The 20,253-nt window shown below is 41.7% G+C and overlaps 1 protein-coding gene across 1 annotated transcript; it reads right to left on the bottom strand.

Annotated features, from left to right (window-relative positions):
- Positions 1-88: 88 nt before the first annotated feature.
- On the bottom strand, positions 89-20,027 carry Sesn1 (sestrin 1). The gene is made up of 7 exons (XM_026787504.1): positions 19,926-20,027; positions 12,301-12,366; positions 11,343-11,543; positions 7,256-7,438; positions 5,041-5,283; positions 396-563; positions 89-145 (listed from the first exon to the last, which is right to left on the bottom strand). Exons 1-7 carry the CDS (start codon positions 20,025-20,027, stop codon positions 89-91), a joined length of 1,020 nt encoding a protein of 339 aa, XP_026643305.1.
- Positions 20,028-20,253: the final 226 nt, after the last annotated feature.

The following is a 20,253-nucleotide window of genomic DNA, read 5'->3' as shown; positions in this document are numbered from 1 at the left end:
CAGGACTCGGGCTCAAAAGGGGACGATGGTGTCAGTGTATGACAGGACTCAGGCTCCACTCTTACCAGCTGCCCTTCCTACCCTTTCCTCAGTTGCCTTCCTTAAGAAAGTGTTTGTGAGTGGGAAAATCCATGCAGTAGCCTTCCTGAAAGGACACATTTAGGTCCGCTTTTAAATAAAAGAGTTGGGCTTGCGCCAGGTGATGGCGGGGCATGCCTTTAATCCCAGCACTCAGAGGCAGAGGCAGGAGGATCTCTGTGAGTTCAAGGCCAGCCTGGTCTATAGAGTGAGTTCCAGGACAGCCAGGATCATTACACAAAGAAACCCTGTCTTGAAAAACCAAAACCCAAACCAAACCAAACCAAAGCTGGGCTTGTAAGAGAAACTCTACTGACCACATTCATGTTGTTATTACCTGAAGAGAAGACGAACATGCTCTCTCTCTTCTCTATTTCAAACCGCGACGCCATCTCCTCCTGGCTGGCTTCCTCCTCGTCACGACATTCCTGTAACTGCTTCATCTTCTCCATGAGGGCTTCCACCTCAAAGAAGGAGTCGCTCACCTGAGAACAGCACTGTTTATGTTACAGACGCAGGCACAGAATGAAATTTAGGAGTTTCATTAAGACGGCCTCATAAAAATCTTTATCTTGCCAGCAATATAGTAAAAATAAATTTTCTTATAATTTAAATGTACATTAGTAAATCCAATTGTTTTAGCCTATGGGTTATAGAGATCTTTAAATGTTAAGATTTGAAAGAAAAATGTTTCAACAAATTATAATGTTTTTTTAACCTTAAAAAGTAATAATGTAATCGTTACTTACACTGCTTTAAAGATTAAAATTTAACACTGTTAATTCAAAGCAAAATTGTCAATTAATATTTAAAAATTAGTTTCCACTTGCCCAGGTAAATAAGATACACAGAGAACACACTGTCAACATGTCTATCATTTTCAAAATAGTAATTGTTCTATTTATACAGTTTACCAATTAAAAATGAGACCTGTCCTCGCATGGCTGGAGCTGGCCAGCTGACCCTGTGGGTGGGGCTAGCAGCTGTCACTTGCTGGCTGACCACAGCAGCTCATCTACAGAGCTGGGTGCTGGCACAGGACAGCCGAGGAGAGAAGCGATTTACTCCTACAACCTGACTGCATCTTTACCCTAAATCCTGGATCAAATCTATGAAAGACACATGTCATGAAAGAAGTCTTAAAATCTCCTGTAACTGTGCAAATAAAAACTGTTTTCCCCTCCAGGAATTCCACTTATTTTGCTGAGAACATTCCTTCTGTTTGCTTGTTTGAGACACAGGGTCTCACGCAGACCAGGATGGCCTAACTAGGCAGTGACACTGAGGGTGACTTTGAGCTCTGGATCACCTCCTGGAGGCTGGGATTACAGCTGGACATTTTTGCAAGCTGGGCAAGCAATCTACCAGCTGAGAATTTCCCCAACACCCACGAATGTGATTAAGACCTCAATATCTTCCACTGTTTCCTGACTTCCTCATCAATCCTTCCACTCTCTCACCCACACTTAGAACTCTGAGCTTTGGCAAATAACTGGGGGCCACATGCAGTCCATTGTTCAGCCAGCGTGCTGTGGAAAGTGATGTTTCTTCATATGTTAATTCACTGTCTCTAATGCAGGTCTTAGTATCTGACACATGCTAGACATTGAAGCAGGCATTTTCGTTCTTCGGGGAGATTTAAGACCTCATCACCAAACTTCAATTTTACAGGAGCCGTGCAGGGAGGAGGCTCAGAGAGGCATGACAACTTGCCGAGCATCAAACACACACACCAGGAAGTCTGTCCACCTGCGCTATCTGCCGGCCCTTGTGCTAATGGTGTACAGGTGACCACAATGCTAGTTCTGTGACTTCAAGCACAAAAAGAAGCCTTTTCATTATGAGTATGAAGAATATGAGGAACTCTAACCCCACAGTATACAGGAATTAACTTACTTATTAAAAAAAATCAACTTGTAGGCCACTGAAATAATTTCAGTGTTTACACTGAAAGCCTAGTGACCAGAATTTGATCCCTGAAACCCATTAAAGGGGAAAGGAGAGAACCACCTCCACAAATCTCTCTTTTCTCTCTCTCTCTCTCTCTCTCTCTCTCTCTCTCTCTCTCTCTCTCTCTCTCTCTCTCACACACACACACACACACACTTTTTAATGAAAAAAATGGGGCTGGAGAAATAGCTCAGTTTAGAGCAGTTAAGGCTGCTATTCCAGGGGTCCTGAGTTCAATTCCCAGCAACCACACACCACAGGTGGTCCACAACCATCTATAGTGGGCTCCGATACCTGATTCTGACATGAAGTTGTACATACATTCACATACAAACATTCACATCATAAAATAAATGAATATTTAAAAAATCAAATTGTTCTGACTTGTTTTAAAGGAATAACAAAACAGAAGATAGAAAGGTAGAAGGAAAAATGTCTTAGTTACTGTTGTATTGCTGTGAAGAGACCCCAGGACCAAGATAGTTTATAGAAGAAGCTATTTAACTGGGAACTTGTATACAGCTTCTGACTTAGTGCACTATAATCATGGCAAGGAGCATGGCAGCTGGCAGGCAGGCTTAGAACTAACATCCCAACTCATAAACAGTAGGCAGAGAGAGCTGCTGGGAATGTCATGGGCTTCTGAAACCTCAAAGACAACACCCAATGACATAGCTCCCAATCCTTCCCAAACAGTTCTACCAACTAGGGACCAACATGTCCTATGAGCCTATGGGGGCCATTCTCATTTAAAACACCACAGCATTTTAATAAATTTACATTCAGCTGGTATCATTAGATTCTATCTACAAAATTAAACACAAAAATAAAAAAAAAATTAAAGGGAAAACTGGAGATCAAAGTTGACTTAATTTCCTAAAAGCCTAACAGTTAGGAAGCCAGTCTTTTCTTTTGCCAGAGAAGACAATGAAGAGGAGAAGGAGGAGGAAGAGGAGGAGAAAGAAAAGGAGGAACAGGAAATGGAAGAAGAGGAGGGGGAAGAGGAAGAAGAACAACACCATGGCTACCAGGAAATCTCTGATGACCAGGGTTTCTGTCCTGCCTGGTCCTGCAGCAGTTCAGTCCCAAAGAAACACACACAGCTCTACCAATCAAACTGGTTGGCCTAGTAGCTCAGGCTTTTCTTATTAACTCTTATAACTTATATTAGCCCATAATTCTAGTCTGTGTTAGCCACATGGCTTGGTACCTTTTATTAGTGAGTCCTTCTCATCCTGCTTCCTCTGCATCTGGGTGACGACTGCAGACTGAATCTTTCCTCTTCCCAGAATTCTCCTGTTCTCATTGTCCCACCTCTACTTCCTGCCTGGCTACTGGCCAACCAGCATTTTATTAAACAAGTACAAGAAACAAATCTTTACAGGGTAAAAACCATTGTCCATAGCACTCCTCTATCAGGGTCACAGTATGTTAAGCCTTCCCTTCTTAGCTGGTCCTGGTTGACTAGTGGACTTGAAACCATGACTGTAACCTCCTAGAAGAGGAGTGGAATATTATTTTAAGATTGTTACATTTGTTTATGCTGTGGAACATTTGTTGAATGATGCAACGATGTGTTGCATTCTTTTCTGCTGCATTTGTTTAACTCTGTGAAGTTGTGATTCTTTGCCTGTCTAAACCACCTGATGGTCTAATAAGGAGCTGAATGGCCAATAGTGAGGCAGGAGAAAGGATAGGCAGGGCTGGCTGTAACATAAAGGGCCGGCTTGTTAGGGTTTCTGTCCCGCCCAGTACCCCACAGCCAGCAAGTCCCAAAGAAAATCACACAGAGATCTCCAATAAGTTATAAAACTGTTTGGCCCATTAGCTCAGTCTTCTTATTAGCTCTTGTAGCTTATATTAACCCATTATTCTTATCTACGTTAGCCATGTGGTTACATTTTGCTTCTCGGTGGTCTGGGCTGGAATGGGAGGAATGGGCTTCCTCCTTTCCAGCATTCTCCTGTTCTCATCACCCCGCCTCTACTTCCTGTCTGGTTGGCCCACCTATACTTCCTGCCTGGACAATCAGCGTTTTATTAAAATATGATTGGCAGAATACAGACAATTCTCCCGCACCAGCTGGCAGGCAGAGAGAATAAATAGAAGGAGAAATCTGGAAGAAAGAGAAGGAGGAACAATACAGAACAAGGAGAGGAGGACATCAGAGGCCAGTCACCCAGCCATACAGCAAGCCGTGGAGAAATAAGTAAAGAAAGTATACAGAAATAGAGAAATATAAAAGCTCAGAGGTAAAAGGTAAATAATTTTAGATTCGAAACGCTGGCTAGAAACAAGTCAAGCTAAGGCCAGGCATTTATAAGCCTTCTTGTGTATATATTTATTTTGGAGCTGGGTGGCAACCCTCCAAAAGCCAAAAGAACAACAACAATTTGGCATTCCAATGTGGGGCTAGAGTAAAAGAAAATCCAAAAACACCTTAGTACAATGGTTCTCCACCTTCCTAATGCTGTGACCCTTAGTACAGTTTTTTATGTTGTGGGGACCCCCAACCATACAATTATTTTATTGCTACTTCATAACTGTAATTTTGCTACTGTTCTGAATTGCAATATAAATATCTGATATGCAGGATGGTCCTAGGCAAACCCTGTAAAAGGATCATTTGATCCACCTCAAAAAGGGTCACAACCCACAGGCTGAGAACCATGGCTTTAGCATCTAGACTACTGATGGACACTGGCAGTAGAATAAATGCATCCTTAAAAGACAGACCCATCTGGGCAGTGGTGGCTCACGCCTTTAGTCCCAGCACTTGGGAGGCAGAGGCAGGTGGATCTATGTGAGTTTGAGGCAAGCCTGGTCTACAAAGAAAATTCCAGCAGAATAGCCAGGGCTACACAGAGAAACCCTATCTTGAAACAAACAAACAAATAAAAACTTTAACATCTCTGTGGACCTAACAGGACAGGTTTTTGAATAAGCCAGATAGGAAAAAATAACAACTAAAGTAACTAGTCTTATTATAGTCTCATAACAACAGACACTTACCGAAATATTTCCTGCTGAGTTGACTTGCATATCATCCACGCTGTGATTGCCATTTGTAATGTCACAGATGCAGTAGTTACTAACAGAAGGAGGTCTGAAGGTATGGCCACCGTCACAATGAATTTCTGGGCTAATTCCACAGCCGAACGTGAATGAGGCAAGAGAATGATAGTGTGTGAGCAGAACCACAGCATGGACCAGCTCCGCCAGAGACCAGCTGTGCTCCTCCGCTTTCAAAAGCCCCTGGCAGGTGAGGATGGAGGTTTAATTTGAGAGGTATGGTAAACACAGTTCATTTTAGTATTTAACAACTGACTGAAACAGGACTAGACACCATTCAAAGCCCAGTTAAGATTATAATTTAACATATACATAACCTATAATTGGTTAAAATTTTATTAAAAATCTATTTAGAAATATGAGCTTGACATCTATTGGCACACTGTCACTTTGACTCTTTGAAATAATTTATTTTAAAATGTAATAGGGTTTTATTTTGCTTATACTTGGTTTCTGTATTTCAGATAGTGGACAAGAATGAATCACATGTTGTCAGTGAAAATGTATTGTTTGTGTTAAAGCTGACACCACTGTTGGAAACATCTGGTTTTCTTATTTAATCAGGTCTTTTAAAGGAACTTTTAAAGACAATGGCTTGAACAATTTCATTCTAAAGATTCTTAAGCCCTTGATTCTGTTTGTTATGCATAAACCCTACAATTCTTCAAATTCAATTCTGTGTCCCAGGTGCTTGTATCCCCTATTTTAGAATCTTGTGTGCCTTTCCTTGCAATCTAACGGGTCCCATACTAATCATACTCAAACATTACACCTTCTGACAATTTCTCCTACTATGCAACAGTGTCTAAAATGTTCTGTAACACAGATGGACAAGGCTGAGAACATATTTTAGATGTTTCTATAATGTGGTACACATTTACAGAGAAAGCTCATTTAAAAAAAAAACAACTCTAGAATCAGAAGAAACCAGCCTAAGATGTCATCTACAAATAAGGATGAACGAGATGCTACTTGACACCTGTAAGACAGATGAACTTTAAAACAATGACATGTGTCTGGAGAAAATGCAGGACAGCAGGAACAAACCACTGGGGCAGCCTTTGAAAGACAGCGTCTGTGTTCTCCAAAGCACACTGGTTTATGGTGCAACCCAGGAGGCATATGCCCGCTCATTCACCCAAGTAAGCTGAGAGCTTCTGTCTACCAAAATGTCTACATAGGAATATAGCAATTTTATTCATAACTGCTCAAAACTGGTAATCAGGAGGCCCCTTAAGTAGATGAATGGGAGTGGCATTCAGCAATAAAAATAAATGATCTATGAAGTCATTTAAGAAAGATAAGCTCCAGATAAGGTAGCTTACATCTGTACTTCCAGCACTGCGGAAGGTGAGGCAGGAGGATCAAAAATTCAAGGCCAGTTTGGGCTACGTAGCAAGTTCCAGGCCAGCCTTGACTACACAGCAAGACCATCTCTGAAAACAAACAAAAAATACTCAAGTAAAAAGAAAGAACCTCATGTGATATTGCTAAATGAGGTCAGTCTGCAAGGTTCTACTGTATGGTTCCAACTACATGATATTCTGGAAATGGTCCACTGTGGACATAGAGGTGAGCAGTTGTGGGCTCAGGAGGAAGCTCAGCACAGTGACTGCTTACTATCTCACACTGTTCGGCAACAGCAACATGTCGTCACGCCCTTTCAAAGAGCAGATCCTAGTGAGAACTACGGACTTTAGATAACAGCAGTAAAGTCCAGAGGAAAACAGCACAAAACACATGCCTTCACATATTCTATCTGACTTTTTCCTTTTCTCTCTTCCTTCCTTTCCTTTCCCTTCCCTTTCTTTTTTTGAGGCTCTATCTCAGGTATCCAAGGCCAGCCTCAACCTGGCTGTGTAGCTGACAGTGACCTTGAACCTTGATCCTCCCTCCTTTTCCTATCTCCCCAGAGCTGGGTTACAGGCCTGCACCACAAGCTCAGTCTGCGCAGTGCTAGGGAATAAAGCCAGGGCTTTGTGCAAGCTAGACTAGCAATCCACCACCTGAGCTGCATCCCGACCAAGCAGTCCACCACCCGAGCTGCATCCCGACCTTCTATCCGATTTTCTTCTCAACCCAGAGCTGCTATGAAGAGCAGTGTCACTTTAACTAATGGTGACATTGCAGATGGCTTATTTCATGGCATACGTACCTCAATGTGTTCTTTGGTAATAAGCCAAGGCCTGTGGGCTAATACTTTGTTAAGTTCTCCTAAATTCTGTAGCTTTTGAGGTGCATTCTCTAAGCCATTGAGCCACTTGGGGTCCCCGCCAACATGAAGGAAGTCACTGACATGTAGATTCACTAGATAGGAGCACTGGTGCCTGGCCGCAGCCTTCACAGAAAAAAAAAAAAAAAACATGATTATGTTAAAATTATCAACTACTACAAATCTGTTTTCCTTACAACATACAAATAGGTTTTTCATGATTCCGTTTTAACTTTTCCAGACTACAGAAAGAGAGGTTTTATTTAGAAATTAAAAAAATTCAAATATACTATAGAAAACATTGCTGTGGAATGATCTTTCTATACGCTGTGAACATGCATTCCTCTCACTGGCTAATAATAAAAAACTGCTTGACTAATAGCCAGGCAGATAAGGTTAGGCAGAATAAGGGAACTGAGAACTCAGATGAGAAGGGGCAGAGTCAAAGGAGAGGCCAGCCAGCAGCTGGAGGAACGAGAGGCATTAGAGCACAGGCGAAGCCACAAGAGACGTGACAAAACACAGGTAACGGAAATGGGTTAATTTAATAGTAAGAGCTAGTTAGTAACCAGTCTGAGCAATTCGGCCAAACAGTTGTAATTAATATAAGCATCTGAGTGATTCCTTAAAAGCAGCTATGGGACAGGGCAGGGCAGAAAAACTTCCATTAACACATGGTGCTCCACATGGCGTCCACACATCCACATAATGCCTGAAAAAGCTTTTTAAAAGGATTTTAGACACACAAAAACAGAGTCAGATGCAACTTCTCAGTAGCCGCATTTTTTCTGGTAGGCTCTGCTTGCTGGTGGCAAGCAGATGCATGGCTCCTTTTAGAGATGGCTTCCTGCCTCAATACTGCAGCATGGAAGGCTCTTGGGAAGTCCTGCTATGCAGCACTTGACTGGTATTTGTGGACCAGCAGGATGTACACCACTTGGAGGCAGCATAGACCCCACAGTTTCCCACAGTTGGGATGGTACCTGTACCATGTGGGAAGTCGAGCAGGGTGGAGCCAGCTGCCAAAGCCATCACTTTGGTCCTAGCTATGCCCATGGAGCAGTTCAGTGACTTTAGTGGTCAGGACTATAGATACCCAGTAAGACAAAAAGAAACCTCTAAATGGATCACAGTGGGTTTTTTTTTTTTTAAAAAAAAGTCTATGTACACTTGGGAGAGAGAAGAAAAAGGATAGAGACAGCCATAGATTAAAAGAATAACTTAAAGAATAAAAAAGGAATAGAGTAATAAAAAAATTATAACAAGCCATTTAAAGGTAGAAAATACACAGGGAGTCTGGATTATGTATATTATTGTATTTTCTTTGGATTTTTTGACTGTTAATGAGCTAACTGCTGAGAGATATTTTAAAGGTACCTTGACTTTGAAATTTGGGTCTAAGGATGTGTTGCTTTGGAGAAGAGGTTCTACTTTTGCTTCCACAGAAGATGAGAAGCTGTAGATTCCTTCTAGGTTAATATGGTATGATTGAGGAAAACCCCTACAAGGTCTGTGACAGGAATGATGGCCCAGGTGATCCAACATCCACAACAGCTTCAAGGCTAATGGCTAAGATGGACAAACCACATAGAATAACCCCATCAGGACTTGACCATAATTCTAAATTTTCTCAGGGTCCCTCAAAGATCACCACACCCAACAATTATCAGGAAGTAGTCTACAGAACTACTACACTCGAGTTCCCAAAATATTGTTTATAAATGTTTGTTTTTATTTAAGTGGGGTTGGTTATAAATTGTTATTGGTCATAGTCAATCTCTTTCTAAAAGAAGAAAGGGAGATATGATACAGAAATAGAATAAAAGGATATATTATTGAATTTAATCCAAAATCAACTGTTAGCCTCAAAATATTTTACATTGATATGAATTTTAGCTTCTTGATATAAATTTAAGGTTAATTTTGTTATAATGTATGTATATTTCCACTCTTGTTTAAGGTATTGTGCTTATATAACTCAATTAAAAATGTAATGTATAACTAAGAAATACAGATTTACAAAAATACAGTTAGTCATCTATAAGAGTCAAACTTAAGGTCATGTTAGTAAGATTTTCTAGATATACAGAGATATATTTCAGAGAAATATATCTATAAATGTGATCTATAAACACTTCAAAGACCTACAGAGTATGACATTTAACATGTTTTAATAACTTAGAATTCTTTCAACTGAGACAGGTCTCTTCCTGGCAGCACTGATCTACTCCCAAGAGGAAGATGGGCACTTAAGACACTCCATATGGACTTTGGGTTTGTTTGGGGTTTTTTTTTTGGCAAAACTAGCCAATTGGGCAAGAAACTACCCTTGCCTTGGCTGCTGACAGTAAGTACACTGTTCAGTCTGGACAAGCAGGACACAAAGAAGAGTAGCTGCCAAACTTTGCCAAGACAGGGTAGGGCAGTCCTTCAAATTATCCTGCTTTTGAAAAGGGCCTGTGAGATATTCTAGAACTATAAGCTAAAGTTGGATGCCTCAATGTTGCAGGGAAACTTTGGGTGACTGTCCAGGCAGTCATCTGTTTCTGTCATTTCTTATATTTTTGGAAGTCACCTGTTTGCACTTCCTGCTTACTCAGATAATATTACTTCTTTCTCAGATCTTTGATGGTGTTGAAGACTACATAGTTATAATTATAGTTTTTCTTAGTTATGATAAAAAGATAAAATAGATATAAAACTTTAGACTCACCAAGGTAAGAAAGATAATAGAATAAACATTTCCTGTAAGTTTGTCAAATACAAATAGACTAGCTATTGTAACTGCAATTCTTACTCAATCATTTTATTGTCTGTAATTTTAAAGTCTGTATTGTTAAATTTTATTGTCTGTATTGTTAAAGTTACTACCTTCCTTTTTGATTAGACAGAAAGAGGGAAATGCCGTGGGATGATCTTTCTGTACACTGTGAACATGTAGTCCTCTCACTGGTTAAGAAAAGCTGTTTGACTGATAGCTAGGCAGGATAAGATTAGATGGAACAATCAAACTGAGAACTCAGATGAGGATGTGCAGAGTCAAGGGAGATGCCAGCCAGCCACCAGAGGAAGATGATGTATTAGAGCACATGGCAAAACACAGCTGAATAGAAATAGGCTCATTTAAAAGTAAGAGCTAGTTAGTAATACGCCTGAGCTATTGGGCCAAACAGTTTGTAATTAATATTAAGAAAGTGAGTGATTATTCAAGAGCAGCTGTGGGATGGGGCAGGACAAAGAAGCCTCCACTTAGAAAACAGCACAGTAATATTTCAGTAACAAAATACTGCTAGAAAAATGAACATTAAAAATGTTGCCTCTGTGCCAGCTTCCAGACTCTCAGACAAAGGAGTGTGTGAGGGGTTTCTTCGCTTCAGTTAAACTGTCAATCATAAAATGACATTATTATATACAAACTGAACAGGCTTACCACCAGTTATGTCAACATCAACCATAACTACACTATGATCCTAGCATTTGGGAGGCTCAGGAACTCACAGTCATTCTCAACTACATGGCAAGTGTGAGGCCAGTCTAGGCCACACAAGACTTTTGCTAGGGAGAGTGGGGAAGGGAGAGTGGGAGGGAGGGGAGCAGGCATCACTTACATCTTATGTTATGTTTTACTTTAACCTCTAAGAAAGAATGGTTCTGGACCAGTGAGATGGCTCTGTGGGTAAAGGCACCTGCCACTAAGCCTAACAACCTGAGTTTAATCACATGGTGGAAGAAGAGGACTGATTCCTTCAAGTTGTCATACACACACACACACACACACACACACACACACACACACACACACACTAAGAAATCTTAAAGGAATAGTTCTTAGTACTGTATAAACCTACATGTAGTATATTTTGTTATACTTGAAAGCATACTTATTTAAAACCAGAAAAAATAGAAGCTATCTGGTAAGAATATGATTACAAGTCAAAATATAAGTATTTATCCTTGTATCAAAAGCATTAACTCTCACAGAAATTAAGAAAAACAGGCAGAAATAATTTTTCATTATATGTTTACAAACCATTATTCCAATGTAGTGCCGATAATGGAGGGGTAATGGTCCATCCATTTGCAGTAGATAGTGTTGAGTTTTTAAGAAACTTTCTAAATATTGTGGGTGGAAAACCATCACTAACGTAATGTTATCCAAACGACCCAAAGCAGCAAAAGAATCTGCAAATAAAGCATGCATCTGTGCGTCTTCACTCCCTACTTGTAGAATCTGTGTAAAAGAGAGAAAACTATGGTTACATAAGCTAGAAACCAGTGTTAAAGAAAATATGAATGGGCTGCATTGTTCCACTCAGAAGTAGATTAAATTTTACTTAAGAGGGGTAACAAATTTAAACTTGTAGCAAAACAGAAGAATAGCCCCATTATATGGTGTGGGATAAACAACAAAGCCCGAGCTGAACTTCAGTTTAAGGGTATCCAGATAGGCTGCTTGCAGACTTGACCAGAATCCAGACCCGGAAGCAGATTTACATTGCTAAATGCCCAGAGCTTGCAAGCAGACACTAAAACATTTTTTACAACACTATTTTCATTTCATGAAAAGAGAACCACAATTTAGCAAATAGTTCTTATGACAATAAAGCACAGATGCTTCCACTTACACAGAATTAAAGGTTCAGTCTAGCATTAATTAGTACCAACCTGTTGAGATGGACAAGCCTGAGCACCTCTGCTTCCAAGCACTCTTAAGCAAGGTCTAAATATAAGCAGGCAGAGGACGAGTCAAAGACAAGTCGTGATTTTACTTGATTAAATACGGGTGCTTAAATGCATCATGAAATACTAGAAATCAATATGACTACAACAGCTTTCTAATCCATAAACTCGGTGCCAAAGCATGACTAACTCTGAATAACTGTGTAAAACATGTTGTTGACCAGTAAGCATTAGGATGCCAAGATGTGGGTCATGAAAATGTTTCCTTAAAAGCAAGCAGTTCACTGTGTACTTTCAAAACAGCATACCTCCTTCTCTGGGATGAACCTGCTTGGTCCATGTCCTACTGGCCGAGGAATTCTGATTCCAAGTTCCTAGAAAAGAAAATTACACCATCTCAGGCCTCCAGCAGAGAACAACACAAACTCAGGCTAAAGGAGCAAGAAGGAAAAACAGCCAATTCAAAACAGACAGGCTTGCTATAAGACATTTTTCTCATGGCTATATATACACGCCAGCTATTTGCATCCCACAGTTAACACCTTATAATATGACTCTGACTAAAAACAATAAAACCCGTTCCACTCAAACCAGAGTTTTGCATAAAGCACTTGGCAGAGAGTCTAGAACAGAAAGTTCAGCACACAGCAGCCAACCCTGTGGGCTGTCAGTGATACAAAACAAGCCCAGTGTGTTTGTACATCCAAAACTAAACAAAAACATCTCTCCCTGTACACCTTATCAGGAAATAAAAGCAAAACAACCTTCATATAGACATCTTAAACAGGAAGAAACACAATTGTCACTAGATTGATACTACACCTGGAAGTAAGCAGAGAAGCTATGACAAGTAAGAACTAGGTAGCTAAATTCACAGAAGAGAAAGGTCTACGGTGAGCTCTCCTTTCTCCAGGGTTGAGTGAAGCTACTTCAGGAAAACTAACTTTGTTTACCTTGTTTATTTCTGACTTTTGACAAAATCTAGAATTCTTTCTCTTACACTGACAGGGTGGTATATTAACAGGGACAGACAGCCCATGGTTAGGACCTCCTCCCCTAGGACAATGTTCTTAGATACAATATCAAAACAGTCATAATAATAGAACTCGAGGGCAGTCAATCCAGTATTACTCTAAACAGATAGGGTAAATACAACAGATGATTAATTCTTATATGTAAAATTATATGACACACAAAACTGTTTTTCATTTAGAAGAAAATGGAGACTGGTGCCAAGCATAAAACCTGAGTTCCATCTTTGAACCACATAGCAGATGGATAGGTTCATTGTTGCATTAACACACACATATGTGTATGCACCCACATAAAAAGAAACAAAAAACCCATTTCTACTATCTCTACTATTTCTATAATTTCATTCCATAAATCAGATACTAGCTATTCCTGTTGTGTGTGTGTGTGCACTCTGGATATGTGTGAATGCCTGCATGTGTGAACATGGGCAAGCGTGTATATGTAGCACATGTGGAGGGCAGAGGACAGCCTTGGGTGTTGATCCTCGCTTTCCCCCTTGTTTGAGACAGGGTCTCTGGTGATTTTCCACTGTATGTGCCAGGCTAGCTGGCCCCTGGGCTTCTGGGGGGCGGGGATTTCTGCTTCTCCCTCTGCCTTCCTGTATGTATGCTGGTATTACAGATGTTTGCACTCACTGTGCATCCAGATTTTACATGGGTTCCCAGAATTTGAACTTAGGTCCTCACACTTGTGGGATGAATGCTTTTACCCACTGAGCATCTCTCCAACCCAACTGTTTTGCTTTTAAGAAGAACTGGGAGGGAACAGAGAGAATTCAAGAAATTTGGGATGAGCAAATGAAAAACTTTTGACTATAATGGATTTTAAAAGTTCAGGCAAAGCTAGGAATGTAGCTTAGTCGGTAGTGCTTGTTTCATGTAAACCTGTAATTCCAGCACTTGGGCAGTGAAGGCAGGAGAATCAGAAGTTCAAAGTCATCCTCAGTTACATAGCAAGTTCTGGTCCCTTCCCCTTCCTAAAACAGCACACAGGATGAGAGGATCTTTATCAGGAAAATCCAAAATAGACTACTTGCCAACTGAATCCATGATGTACCAATTGTATTATATTTCCTGGACATTGATAGCTTCTTACTGTGGCTAGTCCACACTCACACTGAAGATACTATGTAACATTATACTCATTTGAAGTGACACTTCACTAGTCTGGTCATATATATGTCTCAGTTTTAACAATGTATAAGTTCCAGAAGAGAATTTGTTCTTCTTGAAACAAATGTAGCTGTTTATATAAAACAATGATCCCAGAAGCGTAACTTCTAACCTGACCAAACTGGATGTATGTTAAACAAAACTCACCAGGGGATGGGGGTGGGGGTGGGGTACAAAGCTGAGGCCAACATTTATTCTTTCCCTTTTCCTTCATCTTACAAGTTATCTAGACAATATGTATTTAGAGTTTCAAGTTTTTATTACTTATTTTGTAACTCAGACACACACTATATACACACCTATGAAGTACATAGGACTTCAGGGTAGCAAAGGATGCCATTCCAAATAAATTATTTGACAAATGATCTTGGAACTGGTAGTCACTCAGAAAAAAGGAAGTGAGAGCCCTAATCATATTTTAATTCACAATAAATCAGAGTTAAATATGAAAAAAACAAACAAAATAGTTCTAGAAAATGCTTGTATAGTGAAAAAGACCCAAAAATGCTATAAAACCCAGAAGTCAAAATTAAAGACTGATAAATCTGGTAACAAATCAGACTTCCATGAAGGGAGGACACAAAGTCTAAAATAAACAGAAAACTTAAAAGAGTCATAAACAATTCAAAGAAAAGGAAATAAGAATGACTGAAACCATACTCAAGTCTCTTCCCCCAAACCCTACCACATTAACTACAGAGATACCACTTTTAATTCTTAAAAAAAAAAAAAAAGAAAGAAAGAAAAAAATTTTAAGATGGAAAAGTCTGAGGCATGGTGGCATGTCTTCACTCCCAGCACTTGGAAGGCACAGGCAGGTGGATCTCTCTGAGTTCTAGGCCAGCCTTGGCTATTTAGTGATAGACAAGGACAGCCAGGTCTATAAGGAGACACTGATTTAAAAACAAACAAAAAAAGATGCAAGTTCTAAAGTAGGGTGGTTGCAAGGTGGATGAAAACTAAAAAGTCACATGCTCTTTGTGTCAATAATTCTATCTTAAGTGGAACCTACTGACCTACTCACAACCGTGTATTCACACGGAAGGGGAAATCATTGCAATACTGCTTCTCATCAATAACCTAAGTGCTCATCAAGAGGAAAACTGAACGGTTTAACAGAGCAACAGAGCTGCGGTCCTGCAGAAGAATGAAGCAGAACATGTATGTGTGTGTGCACGTGTGTGTATATGTGTGTGTTACTGCTTAAAAAATGCGGGTAGTATTTCTTTAGATGACACCAATTGATACTCATATGACCTTCAAAACAAACAGGTTTAATTATATCATTCTGGTTTTGTTTCTATACTACATATAGAAATTATATACCAAATTATTATAAAGTAATAATTTTATAATTTCTATAAGGTATCCATGAGCTTCATAAAATAGAATTTTCAGGGCATGGTGACACACGCTTTTATTCCCTGCTCTCCATGAGTTTGAGGCTAGCCTGGTTAACATAGTGAGTTTCGGGTTAGTCAGACCAGGGCTACATTAAGAGCCCACCTTTAAAAAATAAAAGAAGCAATTTTTTCTTGTAGATATAGCAAGAGTCTTTCCCAATAGTCCTAAATAATTCTTGTCTTGATAAAATGAACTCCACTCTTAGTCACTTTTAGAGATCATGTTGATACCACTTTTTTCTTTCCCCCTAAATCCTTTTTTGGTCTGTTTGTTTGTTTTTGGTTTTTCAAGACAGGGTTTCTCTGTAGCTTTGGTGCCTGTCCTGGAACTAACTCTTGTAGACCAGGCTGGCCTCGAACTCCCAGAGATCTGCCTGCCTCTGCCTCCCGATTGCTGGGATTAAAGGCATGCGCCACCACTGCCCGGCTCCCCTAAATCTTCAACTACCAAGGAAATGTCCTTGATTCTGCTAAGATTGTTTTCTGCAAGGGTTAAAAGTGATTTAAAAATATATTAAGAAGAAGGAAGACAAAAGGAAATAATCACACAGAAAGGGGGAGGGCAAGCATTCCTCAGGATGGTTTAGAGCCCACTGCACAGTAATGTCAGTGTTAGGAGTACATCAACTCCTTAATAATATCCACAGAGCTGCAGAGCGAAGAATAAGCTAAGACAGAACTGTAAAGGGGGCTCTGACAGTCCCTTCGCTGTGGATACAGGTCTAGTTCCAGCTAAATAACTTCATTCAGCTCAGAGGTGAACTAGCAGATGGTCCCAGAAAGCCTGAGAGCCTGCAGCTGGGCAGCTCATGAAGCAGAAAGAGAATTGACAGAGAAAAGAGATGGAAGGTCAAAGGTGGGAGAGCAGAGAGGGAGACACACTTCCCAGTCAACCCTTCCTTGGGGGGGGGCAAGACTGACACAATGAGAAACATAGTTACTTCTATTCTAGGGTCAAATACACTTACTCTTCTCATAGGAGGGTACGTTTAAAAGTTGGGAGACTCTCTTAGCTAACAGACTAGGTATGCAACAGAGATACAAGGACATGACATCAACGTTGCTACTTAATTTTATGCCCATCAGAAAACAAGAGGCTAATCAACCAGGGTGTTACTGATGAGCTCTGAGATTTTATCCCAATTAGTCTCAGACCAGGTAGAGACAAGAAGTGGACCGGCTCCATGCAGCCTTCCAGGGCACACAAATTAACCTCTGAGAAAAGTGAACTGGTGAGTTTCCCTACACCGTCCTCCAGGCCCTGTGCTCACTGAAACTCGTACAAAGACTCCTCTTGGAAAATCAGTACAGCAGAGCACACACTGGGATGGTGGCTCCATGAGAAAGGGCTTGATCCCAATGTGCAAGGCCCTACATTTGATCCCCGGCCTGACCAAGATTCTCTATGCATCGTCTCCTGAGAGAAAAGTGCAGAGCAGTGACGAAGGTTTGGCCAAAACAAGGACTTCAGTTTAGTAAGGCTGTAATCCCATGGGGGCCTTTAAACTCTTGGACGGATCTAGTGTGCAAAGGAGGGCTGAGGAGGAGGAGGATACAGCAGCAACAGCGCCATCCAGCACAACTGCCTTGTGTTATGATAGTCCGGTCTGCAAAGCTCTTGAGGGCATGTGTGTGTGTACTCACACACACATCGGGAAATCTCTGCCAATCAAACTGCTTTTGAGTTTTCTGCTCATTCCTTAACTGACATAAACAGAAAAAAAAAAACAGTCTTGAGCTAATAATGTTAATAAAAAATCAAGAGCAGCAATTACAGTTCATAAAGTGTTACAAACCAAGTACTGTTTTAAGTACTATTATCACAAACAAGAAACAGGCACTTTATGATATTAAAATCTAGAAAATGTAAGTCCACGTCTTTAATGCTAAGCCAAACTGAATGCATTTTTCTAACTTGCTAGGTAGATGACTCCAATGATTTTTCCTTTTATAGTTGTGAGAACTCAATTAGACTCGGCTCAAATCTTACAATCCAGATCCCAGGGGGCGGAGCTGCCAAGAACAGATGGTTGGGCTGAAGAGCAGCCGCAGATGTTGATCAGGTATAAACCTCACAGCTGTCTGTGAAGGTGTAGCTAGAAAAGCTAGCATGAGAAGCAAGAATACCCACCCTCTTTGAAAGAGATGACCATAGCCCCCACCACCACAGTCTGACCTGTTTCCTCTATCGATGTACGACAGCTACAGTTGATCTCACAATATGAACTCTCAGTGGCCACCGGCAGTGCCACAGAAACGGTATGTGCTGTGCCACCGTATGAACAGTCCTTGTAGGGAAAGCGCCGGTCCAGTCACTTCGCACTGGTGAATGCTTACGTACGGATACAGACCTACACCAGTCTCCTTAAGAATGAATGACAGGCTACAAATGCAACAGCAAAGCATTTGTTCAGTCTACCTCCTTGAAAAAGTAGGTAAAAGTAGGGGAATTATTTGAAGCATTTTTGTCTACTTGATACACGAAAAAATTCCAGCTAGATATTTTAGCATATGACTTACCACAACACTTATGTCAAGCTTGTTTTCTTAAAAATTTACACAAGTAGAAATGGTATTTCAACAAGGCAGAAAGCAGAAAGTTTGATCAAAAGTTAAAGCCTTAATCCCACGCTCTCTCTTCTGGGAAAATCCTTGTCTATATAGCATAAAGTAGACTTTCTACCATTCAAAGGACTCCAGTAGAAATGAGAAGAGCGGAAGAGTGTTCACACTTAGATTTCTTGAGCTGTGGTAAAATGTACTGTACTTCTTCAGATTGTCATTAACACTGCTATGCTATTAAAAGCACAGGAAGTTAGGTGCCTCTTTTGTGTGTGTTCCATGAACCATGGTTTAGAAAATGAAAAACTTCCTGACTTCAAAGTCTTACATTTGGGCTGGGGATGTGGCTCAGTGGCACTGAATTTGCCTAGCTTGTATAGGGTCCTGGGTTGGGACAGTGAGGAGGGAGGGGGGAAGAGGGAAGGGGAAAGAGGAGAAAGAGGAGGAGGAAGCTTGCTACTGGAGAGAGCTGTGCCAGTGTGTCTTTTGGGAAAGGGACAAGTTCTCCCGTGCAGCACCGCTTCCTAGTTTCTCTCCCATGCTAAGCGCAGTCAAGTGAAAATAGAGCTAGCTCTGCAAACCTTCCTAGTTTGTTGAGCGCAACCCCACAGGCACTGCTAGAATCAACACACAAGCTGCTTCAGATCTTTGAACAGTCCAAGTCAGAGCTGAAGATCTGGCCCACAAACGCTGTCAGAAATAACAGAGCTATTCATGCATGACCACTGGGGCTCCTTCCTACTCAGAGAGAGAGCAGATCCTGGTGTGATGGTCTGCACACACAAACTGTAAATGCTAACTCAACACTTTCACGCTGTGGCGTGTTTTTAGGAAAGCTCCCAGAGCAATGTTTTGCCGGTTACTTATTTGTTGATGCCGAGAGAAGAACCCGGAGTCTTCCGCATGCTAAGCAACAGTCCACTGCTGGGCTTTAGAAAAATTGAAAGGTTGTTCTGGTGTTTGTAAACGAGCAGCAAGCAAAATATCCAGGAATGTAAACATCTAGGAAACAACACTTGGTGCTCTATACCTTTCAAGGGGCCATTTAAGTTTTCATGACTCTATGCAGTGTGCCGATGAACAGAATACTAAACATTTAGACCTGTACCATTTTAATGTGCAAAATAACAAGGAGCTTATTCATGTTATTCACGTTTAGATTTCTTGAGCTAAGACAACCCAACATTCTGATTTCGATTGCAATTTCAGTATTTCTCTCTCCTCCCTTTAGAGGCAAAGCCTTTGAATGTTCGAATTTTGGGGAAGGTTATATTAGCAATTTCCAAACATCATCTTATTTGCACCATTTACAAAAATAGCCACAAAACACCTCCGATGGTCCTGCAGGCCAAATCAGGCAAAGCAGGGATGTTTTAACAGGGGCAAATGCTGCGAAGAGCGGCACAGGGCTTGAGTGGCGATTTTATTCCAGGCGGTATCATTTAACCGACTCAAAAGTGTTTCCAAATCCACGTCGGCGAGGGAAGGGTGACTGAACGATCTGTTTTGACCGGGCGCCAGAGGGGAAAATCCACAGGCTGCCTGACCCGAGACTTCAGCTCTGCCGCTCCCACCTGTGCGCGCCAGCCCAGCAGACGTTATTCGGTCCCGAGGCCACCGCTTAGGTGACCGGGTGGCCCGCCGAGCACGCCAGTCCCTTCGCCCTGGCCGCGCAGCCCCCGAGGGGGCGTTAGCGAAGCTGCGGGTGCGAGCGTCGACGGTGCTCGGCCCGCCCGCCCCCAGCCCTCGCCCGCCGGGTACCTCGTCCTGGCCGCGGCCCCCGCCGCACTGGTGGCAGCCCAGCAGCTCCGAGACGGCCAGCGAGGCTGCATACGCCTCGTTCGCTGCAGCGGCCAGACGCATGTTGCCGGGACGGCTGCGGCCGCGATCGCTGCTGCGCTTCACTCAGCGCACGGCGGGGGCGGGGCAGGCGGCACTGACAAACAAGCCGCGAGGCCCCGCCTCGCGCCCGTCACTCCACCGCAGGGGCGGGCGCGCCAGCCAATGCCAGCCCGCGGGGACCTGCAGCCCCGCCCCTTGGCGCCCGGGGTGGGGAGCTTGCAGACCCGGCCAGCAAAAACAAGCTGGA

The sequence above is a fragment of the Microtus ochrogaster genome, linkage group LG9 (assembly GCF_000317375.1).
Source record: "Microtus ochrogaster isolate Prairie Vole_2 linkage group LG9, MicOch1.0, whole genome shotgun sequence".
Lineage (NCBI taxonomy): Eukaryota > Metazoa > Chordata > Mammalia > Rodentia > Cricetidae > Microtus > Microtus ochrogaster.
This window is presented reverse-complemented; position numbering and strand designations above follow the sequence as displayed.